At 37.0% G+C, this 12,102-nt stretch overlaps 1 protein-coding gene across 1 annotated transcript; it reads left to right on the top strand.

Moving 5' to 3' along the window:
• The first annotated feature begins 9,860 nt into the window (after positions 1-9,860).
• Positions 9,861-10,292, top strand: LOC110111880. The gene has a single exon (XM_020843933.2). It carries the CDS (start codon positions 9,861-9,863, stop codon positions 10,290-10,292), a length of 432 nt encoding a protein of 143 aa, XP_020699592.2.
• The last annotated feature ends 1,810 nt before the right edge of the window (positions 10,293-12,102 follow it).

Raw genomic sequence — 12,102 nt, 5'->3', positions numbered from 1 at the left:
TTTTTCTCTTGCCAAAATCAATCAGATTGTAGGGAGAGGTGTGAATCAAGTTGTCACCTTGATCTGCTAGAATTGGCGTAGTTGGTAGATCGAAACTTTACTCGGCTAATTTCTGAAGAAAGCCAACTCCCCATGATCTATTATCTTGGCAGCCAGGTCTTTCTCTTGGATCTCTTGCCAGAATTATGTAGAGGATTTCAAAAGTAACTGCTGCAGCCTCTGAGAAATACAGAGAAATTTTGACATGGCCACTTTCCGAACTACATGCTACTACCCACGGCCACCCATGTATCCACTCATACTCAATGGGTATGGGTGGATATGGGTACGCCTATGACCTTATGGGTGGGTATGGGTGAGTACTCAACATCGGGGGATAAATCGATTTACATTGCTAATCACCGTATATCTTATATTACTGAAATCTTCACTATGTAGTATGCATCACTTAACCACGTTGCGACTACGGTAAATTCTGATATGTGGCTTGAAAGTTTGCAATCAGAGCAAAGGGAAACTAGCCTCAAGGACATTGGTCCGTGGCAGAGTGCGTTCAAAAAGCAGGGAAAGTGAGTGGGTATAGATGGGTATGACATCCCGAAAGTTACCATGGTTGGGTGTGGGTGGGCGAAACCTGTCCGAGTAAAGCATGGGTACCCAACCAAGACCCCATGTAGGACTTTACTTGCAATCCCTCGAGCCCTCGTCGCTTTCTATAATAGCTGTCTTACAATTGATCGACTGTACGATGGAATTAACCCCTTCTATACTCTCTCCACTTGTCCTACTAAACTTGCACATGACAGAACTCGGTGGAAGCTCCAGTCACTTTCATCAAGGGACCTTACCCAACCAACTTCAGGCCTACGAAAGGCTTTCTCCTAGACCTACACGTGTGTGCTTGAACTAAAGCCTAAGCCAGTGATTCGCCAAAAAGATGTTTCAAGGAATTTAGGTGATAAGTATGGTAAATATTAATTAAATAATTAGTTAGTAATTAAATATTTAATTGATTAATTAGGTTATTATAAGTATAATTAGTAATTAAAATTTACTAAAATAATATATAGAAAAGTAATGAAATAATTAGTGTAAATAGTAATTAAATGATTAATTTTAAATTATAATTAATTAAATAATTAGATAATTATCATTATAATTAGCATTGAAATACTTATTAAAATAACACCTAAATATGTTATTAATAAAATACATATTAAAATAACATCCTACTTATAATATTCATAATTAAACTTAGAATTAATAAATAACTCATATTTAAAACACAAATACATATGAATTAACTATCTTAAATCCTCAATAACATTTTCAAATAATATTTAACATATTATAATCCTGAATAGGACTTATTAAAATTTAACTTATTTCCTACTAAATAATTTTTAGGATTTTAATAAATTCGGATTTAAAGAATTTACAAAATCCTACATGCATCCAAACAGGCCCGTAAGTTTTGGCTTATTAACTATTTGTTTTGGCATAGGGTTTTGTTATAATGTGCAACATTGCAAATGATGGTGATATACATCCAAATATTTCCTACATTATTTTTTGTTTAAGAGCTTGTGCTAACTATATTTCTTCTTTTTGCTATCTTTTATTTTTGGCTCTTGAGCTTTAATCTACGTTTGATTTGATTAAAATTGAGCCTCGGCTTGTAATTATCGGAACAACAAAAAGCCTTTGATGAAGGAGAAAGAAGCGTACCGCTAAGGAGTGTAACAAGTTGTGTGTCTCTATCAGCTCGTAATGATTTGAGCTCGAGCCGGCTTGACTCATTTACACATCTATGCTGTAGCGTGTCAAACATCACTTTGTTCGCAGATTTCTTGAACAAGATCAAAGGGCCTAAATCAAGTGGCGAAGCCAGAAATTTTTAAAAGGAGCCCAACTTTAATCTTGCTTCAGCCAATTTTTATATTCAGATTCAGTTAATCGCTTTACAGTTTATACGTATTATGAAAAATCAAGAGCATTTTATGAGCTCCTTTTGCATTTAAATTAGTTTAAGGAGTATGTTAACAAAATAATTTAAAAAGGAGCAAATACGGAATTTAATTATTCGATTTCAAAGAAACATGAAGTTCATTATCCAGTTTCTATTTAAATTATGATTTTTTAAGAAACTGGATTATCATTGTTGTGTCATGGAATATTTGCGGCGGTATAGAAATATAAAGTTTAACATCTTAACGTTGTACGGAGATTCAATATGCAATCAAATAAGATGATAGGGTGTAGCATTTATAAGAGACACCAAAATTTTTATATGGAAAACCCTGAATAAGGGAAAAACTACAGGAAATGTCCCAGTTTGAATGAATCCACTAGTATTTGTAATTGATTACAAATGAGGCCCTTCATTGGAGGAAGGCCTTGGCTTGATGTAACCAATATACATCATATAGTGTGTTACATGATGGAAATAGGAAGAATCACTTTTGACGTATTCATTTGGTCGGAAGGACCATAGTCTGTGGACAACTGAGGTCGAAAAGACCGTAGTCAAGTGAAGGTGGTCGGAAGGATTGTAGTTGAAACTCTGAAGACTGTCTAAAGTTATGGAGACAAGCAGAAGTCTGACAACGGGTGGAAGTTTCGTGTCGGGTAGAAATCTAGCAACGGGTGAAAGTCTGGTGTCGGGTAGATGTCCGATGAAATTCTGGCGATGAGCAAATTTCCCCCGACACAAATTTGGGGCAGGTGGAAGTCCGATGACGGGCAGAAGTCTAAAGTCTAGTAGAAATCGGGTGAGGAGGAGTCTGGTAGCCCGAGAGATCTTCCTTCTCTTCTTGCTTCGTCCTCCTTTCTTCCTCCCTTCTCCATGAGAAATAAGGGGTCTATTTATAATTTTTTAAGAGTGACATGGCTATTAAATAGGAGGAAGATCAAGGGTAAATGTGGATTGGTTTGAATGGATGACCAATATCGATTCCTTTGATTATAAGACCGTTTATTGAGAATTTGAGTGCCTTAATGATATAAGAATTTGGCAATTTTGAGCTCGTTGGATTTGTCTCGTCGAATTTCTTGATTCGACTATAGGGATGTAACGTTTGGCAACCCTCTAGTCATAATATTTAGGGTTTGAATCTTCCAAGTGTGCTTTGGGTCATTGATTTGGACTAATTTGAGCTTGGGTTGAGTCAAATTTGGTGTCATTGGGTTCATATTTTTGAGGCGTTCAGTTCGACTATAAGTTTGCTAAAATCGAAGTTCATATGGTCTCTAATTTAATATTTAAAATTTTCAACTTTATTTTGCTTCAAGATTTGTACCCAATCAATAATTTTTTTTGGTGATATATTAAATCCTCCCCAAAAAAAAAAACCCAAACCAAAACCACATTTTCAAACTATTTTCCCTACTTTTTGTCCTATAAATATCCCTTTTGGATAAGGGGAAAATTGCACAATTTCTTCTTCTCCCTTATTCCTTTAACTTTCAAACAGTTGAGGCTTTTCACTATTTTTTGTAGGTGGCATGCACTACTTTAATTCAATGCCCCCTCTATTGTAGAACTTAAAATTGTTTAGTCTTCATCTCCTTTTCGTCCCCACTTTCATTCTTACCTTAAAGGCTTTCCATTATGTTTGGTAGGTGTTATCCCCAACCTAAATTCAGTGCGCATCTTTAGTGTACAAGATTTTTTTTTCCTTTTTCATTCTCTTTTTCCTTAGCTTTTCTCTTACATTAGTGAAATTCTACTATTTGAGATAGGCGGCATCCCGTATCAGGCTTCAGTACCCCTCTTTTGTATAGAAGAAGTTTTCTTCTTCTTCCTTTTTCTTTTTTGATTTTTTTTCTTATATTAGAGGCATTCTACTGTTTGAGATAGGTGGCATTCCCTATCAAGTTTCAGTACCTCTCTTTTGTATAAAAAAAGTCACGATGAGAATTTATTCTCTCAATAGATAACTCTTGATAGAAGAAGATCAACCATTTTTTGCATATAAGGGTAATTTAAGAAGTTATGGCGGTAATAATACCTAGGAGGAGAACCACTGATTGTTAGTAGATGAGAAGAATTTTAATATTGTTCGAGCCGAAGTCTGTTAGTGATCGATGATCGAGTGAAAGTCTAATGTCGATTGATGATTGGGTGGAGAGTTGAAGGAGAAAATTGGAAAGTGTGTTGTTAAGGTGAAGGATCGATGAAATATCGACCATGGCAGGTGTCAAGTAGCATTTTACTAAAACAATATGCATCCATATTGACATGTGCGGACATCTTGTATCTCTTATGAAAGGGGTTGTAGTGTACCCTTTCAATTTTCTAGCGACACACTAATATTGTTAACTTAGTGGAGGCCTAATAATGATTAAGTTATAACCTTTCTTTAAAGAATAAGTTGTAGGTGATGATTCAATGTGTAGTAGAGAATATATCACTTATATCCACTTTGAAGTTTTTTGCTGCTTGATGGCATTAACTTGTACAGATGATGTCAATATACTTTTAATTTCAATTTCTTGTAAAAATGGACGTGTGCTTGAACCTGACGTGTAATATGTGTAACTCCAATAATATTGTATATGAATTTGAGATTATTGTATAAGCCCAATGCTTATTTCTCACTTGAAATAAACTTATCCTCCAAAATAAATTGGTCATGTTCCTTTAAAGGCTATTTAGCCTGCTAATGTCTTTGTATAACTATATATTTTGAGGCTTTTTTGCCTTATAAGATCTTTGAATTAGTGATAACCCTATCAATCACTTGTTTTCATGGAATCTTTATAGAGAGCATGTTGTCTACTAAGAGCATTGCTCGATGATGTTGATCTCTATGGAAGAGGTCAAGAAAATCCACCAATGATGTATGACCTATCTGAGATTGTATATCATAGTACTACTCGATGATGTTAATATATATGAAAAAGGTTGAGAGAATCCACTAAGTATGTATGATATATATGAGATAGTATGTCAAAGCACTGCTCAATGACGTTAACTTATATGAAAGATGTCGAGAGAATCCACCAATGATGTAAGACCAATCAGAGATTATATGTCAAAGCACTGCTCAATGACGTTAACCTATATGGAAGTGATCAAGAGAATCCACCAAGGATGTATGATATATCCGAGATTGTATGTTGGAGCATTGTTCGATGACGTTAACATATAGGGAAGAGGTTAAGAGAATCCACCAAAGATGTATGATTTATCTGAGGTTGTATGTTAGAGCACTACTCGATGATATTAAACTATATGAAAGAGGTTAAGAGAATCCACCGAGGATATATGACTTTTTCGATGTTATATGTTAGAGCACCACTCGATGATATTAACCTATATGGAAGAGGTTGAGAGAATCCACCAAGGATGTATGACATATCCGATGTTATATATTAAAGCACTACTCGATGACGTTAACCTATATTGAAAGGTCGAGAGAATCCACCAAAGATGTATGACCTATCCGAGATTGTATGTCAAAGCACCGCTCAATGACGTTAACTTATATACAAGAGATCGAAAAAATCCACAAATGATGTATGACCTATTTGCGATTGTATGTTATAATACTACTCGATGACATTAACTTATATGAAAGAAGTCAAGAGAATTCACCAAGGATATATGACATATTCGAGATTGTATGTCAAAGCACTGCTCGATGATATTAATCTATGTGGAAGAGATTGAATTGAATCCCCCTGGGATCAATTTTGCCTTGATTGGGAGGGGGCGAATGCTGCATGTATCATGAATCAAAGGTGAAGAATGATCTATCTTTAGACTGTTACTTCATTTTTTAGGTCAAAATTAATACCTTGCCCAAGGAATAGAAGTCCAGCTAGGGACTATATAAAGCTTGAAATTATTAGAAGCATCGTTGTATTTTCTAGAAGCTTTATGATCCCAATATATCATCTTGGATATTGAAAGAATTGGAGGATTCTTCTTATCCAAGGATGTAGTCAATGTTAACCCCACTCCACATTTAATTCTCATAAAATTGATGTAGCAATAGCTTATGACATAATATTGACATGAATAACTTTTTGAGGTCGGGGCAAAAATTGCCCCTAATCAGGAACCAAGTTCCCACATACGGAACTAAACTATTGCGTCCTAGAATATTCGCGGTGGCAAAGAAATATAATGTTTAACGTCTTAGCTTTGTATGAAGATCCAATACGCAATTAGATAGGAGGAGAGGGTTTAGCATTCATAATAGACACCAAGATTTTTTACGTGAAAAATCCTGAATAGGGGAAAACTATGGAGGCTAGCATAGTTTGAATGAATCCACTGGTATTTGTAGTTTGGTACAAATGAGGCCCTTTATTGGAGGGAAGGCCTTGGCTTGATGTAACAAATATACATCATATATATTGTGTTACATGGTGAAAATAGGAAGAATTACTGTTTACGTGTTCGTTTGGTCGGAAGGACCATAGTCGGTGCATGACGGAGGTCGAAAAGACCGTAGGCGGGTGATGGTGATCAAAAGGATCATAGTCAGCGGACGGCAAAGAAGAAACTCGGAAAGATTGTAGTTATTGACGAAGGTCGGAAGGATTGTAATCGACGGGTGATAGAGGTCGGACGGAATGTAGTCGGCGGGCAATGGAGGTCGAAAAGACCGCAATCGGTGGGGGACAGAGGTTGGAAGGAGTGTATTTAGCGACGGAGATTGGCAAGACCGTAGTCGGCGAGCAATGGAGATTGAAAAGATTGTAGTCGTTGGGAGACGAAGGTCATGAAGACTGTTGTCTAGTGATGGAGGTCGAATGGACTGTAGTCGACTAGCGACGAAGGTTGAAAGAATGGTAGTCGACGGGTGATAGAGGTCGAAAAGATCGTAGTCTGCAGGCGATGAAGGTCAGAAAGACCATTGTCTGGTGACGGAGGTGAAGGATCGTTGACGGACGGAAGTCCGGCGTCGGGTAGAAATTCGGCGTCAGGTGAAAGTCCGACATCAGGTAGAAGTCCGACGAAAGTCTGGTGACGGGCAGAAGTCCAGCAACGGATGGAAGTCCGACGTCGATTAGAAATCTAGCGAAGGGTGGAAGTCCAATGCTGAGTAGAAGCCCGACGAAAGTCCGACGACTAGCAAAATTTCGGAGACGTGCAGAAGTCCATCGAAGAGCGGTAGTCCGGCATCGGGTAAAAATCCTATGACGGGCTGCAGATCGACGTTAGGTAAAAGTTCGATGAAAGTTCGACGATTGGCAAAAGTCCAGAGACGGACAGAAGTCCGGCGAAGAGCGGAAGACCGACGTCGGGTAGAAATCCGACGACAGGAAGAATTCTGACGTCGGGTAGAAGTCCGACGAAAGTCCGTCTACAGGCAGAAGTCCAATGACTTGTGAAAATTAGTATTCAGGTAGAAATTCGGCCGACGTGCGGAAGTCTGGCGTCATATACAAATCCGGTGAGAGGAGTCTGGTGGCAAGAGAGCTTATATCATGGACCGTTTATTGAGTATTTAAGTGCCTTAATGATATCAAAATTTTACGATCTTGGGCTCGCTGGAATTGTCTTGTCGAGTTGCTTGATTCGATTATAAGCATGTCATGTTTGGCAACCGTTTGGTCATCCTATTTATGGTTTGAACCTTCCAAGTGTGCTTCGAGTCCTTGATTTGGACTCATTTGGGCTCGGATTATGTCAAATTTGGTGTCGTTAGATTCTTATTTTTGAGCCGTTAGGTTCGACTGTAAGTTTGCTGAAATTGAAGTTCAGACGGTCTCTGATTTAATTTTTTAAATTTCCAACTTGATTTTGCCTCGAGATTTGTGCCCGATTAACATAATTTTTTGATGATATATCAATCATTGTCCTTTTTTCTACTGTCAATAAAAAATTTTGCCAATAGAAATATTGTATATAAAAATTCTGTCTGGTTTTTTAAAAACGAAAACTTTAATAAAATTGAAAATTTTAATAAAATTTGGTCCCTTCAATCTCTATTGTTAATTGATTAAATTTGGCCCCACTTAACTTTAAAATAAAGCCCGATTTGATATTTTTGTTTTTACCATTTACTTTAGTTCAGTTGAAACCAAATGGAGTTGACTGCCGTCCTTGGGCGAACCTAAAACGTAACGCCCGAAAGTTTCTTCTAAAAATCCAGCAGGAAAAACAAATTTGGGCCTCTGTCGAATGAGTTCAAAAATTAAAATAATACCAAAAAGATTAAATAAATAAATAAATAAAATATTTTGAAAGTGTTCGTTTTTTACATATTTTATGATTTTCTTTTCATTATTATAAAAAGAAAATTTTGAACTTTAAATGCCTTGAATGAATAAACAAGTTTATTATTTATTATTTATTTTATTGAATAAATATATGTTGAAGTTTTTTTTTCGGATGAAATTATATATATCTCTCATGTCTTTAGACTTCTTATTAAAGGAACTTTTATTCGGTCAGGACATCTGACGTAGATCTACATCCAGACATCAATAAAATGTCGTCACGTGCTCTTACTCTTTACTGCGCGGCTCGATGACCCGGACCGGACCGGAACACGATATTGCTATGTATTAGCTGATTTGTGCATACCAGGGTATTGCTAGGTATTGCTCAGTAACGAGAAATGACACTCTAACAAGACCAATACGTAGCAATACCGAGTAATTGCTCGGTATTGGTCTTGGAATAGCGGTATTTCTTGTTATTGTCAAGCAAAACCGACCAATACCTAGCAATACACGAACATAGCAATACCCGTTTTTGGTCCGGGTCGAGTCGTCGGGCCGCGTGGTAAAAGAAAGAGCATGTGGCGACATTTTATTGACGTCCAGATGTAGAGCTACATCAAGTGTCATAACCGAATAAAAGTTCCTTATTAAAGTCTTTCACAAATGGATACAATTTGAACGGGTTCGAATGTAGTTCGAACTTTTTTTGGAACTTGGTTTGAACCCTGGCTCAAAATAAGTCTAACATCTCTGATCCTTCACACATCAACGCTACTGTTGATGCCATCCCAACGAGCAGCCATCACGAAATATTATTCTCGTTCACATGTTAATGCTCCAATCATATCCTATGCGAGCTTCCATTGCAAAATTCTTCTCCTTCACATGTCCTTAGCTTGCTATTGGGACAATGAGAGCCCTATGGGCATGGCCCCCTATATATATATATATATATATATATATAAATTTTCATACTTTACCATAGTTGTCATGATGGAGCTTCCGCATCACCACCCGCGTCCCATTTACCCCATTTTCCCAATCGTGACTTGATAATCCTTGCGGTTCGTTTTGGCTACGGTCGTGACATGGTCTTTAAATTCACCACCAATGTCAACTCCCTCAACCGTCGATAATGGCTATTTCAATCTTGTGAAAGGAATGATAATAGGATTGTTTATGGTATTATTTTTTTATGTTATCTAAAATTTTAACAATTAGAAAGTAAATAATAATTTATTTATTTTTTGGAATGGGTATCCACATGCTGTCACTCTCAAAAGAGCACTTAGCTGCGTAACTAATCTTCGGCTGACCTAAAAGAGACATTCACCTCAGAAACCTCCTGTTCGTACTTGATTGGGCCCCACTTAAGAGGCGCTTCCGCTCAAGAGTAATCAAGCACGAGTTGGGAGGTTTTCATCCGTACTCACCCACAATAATAATAATAACAAAATTTAGATTGGAAATATATAAATATAATAATTTTGTGTAAATAAGCTCTGTGGAAAATGCTGATCTATCTCCTATGCATTAAATAGCTGCCTTCTTCCTTGCTACTCCATTCGAGTTCGCAGGGCTTTTAGCGGGCGAGTTCCAAAAAGCGATTATTTCCCGAAGAAATCCCTAATAAATCCATTGATTCGTAGAGACACAGTCGTAAAAACTGAGAATCAATGGAATGGAACGACGAGATAGAGGGGTATGACGGAAGCTTTAAGGGTTGCTGGCAACCGAGGGCGTATCAGAGGCTTGGTGGCGGAGGCCGGCGGGTGAGGAGGAGTAAAAAGAAGCTCGGCGGCGGATGGAGGCAACGGTTACGGAGGATTAAGGTATCGCCGAAGCTAAATATCCTGCAAAATATTTTTCCGAAGCGGATCTTCGCCCGCATCCACCAAGCCTACTTGCGCACAATGTTTGGATTCGCCCGCAAGCTCTGGCTCGGTAACGACATGGATGAATTCGGCGGGAATCTGGCCTCGCCGCCGGCAAAGGAATATGACGAGCTTCTGATTCTCCAGTTACAAAACTTGCTCTTGGAGCGGAAGCACCGTTTGGCCACCGTCGGCATCACCGATGCCTCGCCCTGCGGCGAGATCCGCTGGTAGATGTGATGGCGTGTAGCAATCTATTATTACATGCGGAACACCCGACACAGAGAACAGTGACTGTGAACAGTAAAATATGTATGTTGCTCATCACCGTGCTTTTGAAAAATTATTAGGTGCGGAGTGCAGACGGGGTGAGAACCGTCTGCACAGACACAGGGTACCGAGCGGTACCCAGAGGTACCGAGTGGTACCGAACGGTACCGAACACTGTTTTATACTAGTGTGCAGACGGTTCTCCCGTCCGCACTCCGTACCTAATAATTTCTCCCGTGCTTTTACCATTTACTGCTGCATTTTTATTGCTCATAGTTACAAAACTAAACGGTTTTTTAGGTTCGAATTCCGCACATAATAATCTCTCTGTATCGTGTATCTTCGGGGAGATTATTACGTGCAGAATCCAGACCTAGCGAACCGTTCGGTTTTGTAACTGTAAACATGAAAAGCATAATTATTGTTCACTACTACGTTTTTATTGTTCACTGCTGTGCTTTTACTGTACTTTTATTGTTCACAGTCATAAAATCGAACAGCTCTTTATATCCAACGCCGTAATAATCTTTTATATAATGTGATCCTCAAATAGGAAAATTGATTCACAATAATAAGATCAAAGTTCCACTTAATAAAAGAAAATGACATTATTAAAAAAAATTATTGAATTATTTATTTTGTTTCAGAACCAGTAAGAAGTAAGAAAAAAATTGTTTTAGATTATCCTGATACAATTTTTTTTTACAAAATCATTGACGATTCAATTTGATGATTGCACACATATAAGAGAGATAGGCATATTATGCATTAATATATATATATATATAATAAGAAATTACAAATGATATGAACGTGAAAGTGAGATGAGAAATTTGAGTGTTGTACTAAATAAGAGATGGTGCTGAAAAATGTTCTTCGAGTACAAGCCGAGCATCTATAATTGATGGTCTCCATTAAAAATCATAAATCTTTGACCTTATACAAGTGGAGAAATTATTATGTGTAGAATCCGGATGCAGCTTGCGCCTGAATTTCAATCAAATATCATGTTGTCTGTAAACTATGTATGTGTATAAATTATACACATGTTCTGTACAGGCGACATGGCCTATTTTAATTGGAGTCTGAACGTTCGGACTCCGTACGTAATAATTTCTCCAGGAATTGGATGTCTCTTCTTGGGATAAATGAGTCTTCATCTCAGAATCTTTTATTTTCCTTTTTTGTTCTCGCTCATAAAATTTCTCTTGATGAAAATGATAGTAAAAGTAAGAATTGAGTGTGAGATATCAGTATGAAGAGGCTAAATTTGCATTAATTAGGCTCCAAAAAACTATATAGCCACTATATAAAATGGCAAGCATGTTATGCTGCTTGATCCTTGATCATAGTCTATAACTATATAGTATCATAATTTTAATGAATAATATGTGCAAAAATATTAATATTTTGCATCAATATAAGTTATTAAAATTGCTAAAGATCTTGGTGTAAATTGCATTATTGAATCGAGCCTGGTTTGACTAAATAGGTTATTGACATTAAAATTTAAAATATTTAAATGCCACTTGATTTATGAGCATGTTTTGTTAAAGTTTCTTTTGAATGTTCCTAGCTAAGTTTGCCATTCTTAGTTTAGACTAATGGCAATTGATTGAGTCAAATATTTCTACTTAATTATTTAGCCCATACTAAATATAATTCAAGGTACCTATGATTGCATTCTTTGTTTTGATTGATTGGATCAAAGACAAACATCATCAAAACATCTCTTATGAATGCAATTTTAGTTCCTCTCATCCAATCGTAAACC

Source organism: Dendrobium catenatum, unplaced genomic scaffold, assembly GCF_001605985.2.
Source record: "Dendrobium catenatum unplaced genomic scaffold, ASM160598v2 fragScaff_scaffold_1220, whole genome shotgun sequence".
NCBI lineage: Eukaryota > Viridiplantae > Streptophyta > Magnoliopsida > Asparagales > Orchidaceae > Dendrobium > Dendrobium catenatum.
This window is presented reverse-complemented; position numbering and strand designations above follow the sequence as displayed.

Coding starts and splice junctions, on each gene's coding strand:
- LOC110111880 (XM_020843933.2), top strand. CDS start 9,861: ATGGAATGGAACGACGAGATAGAGGGGTATGACGGAAGCTTTAAGGGT.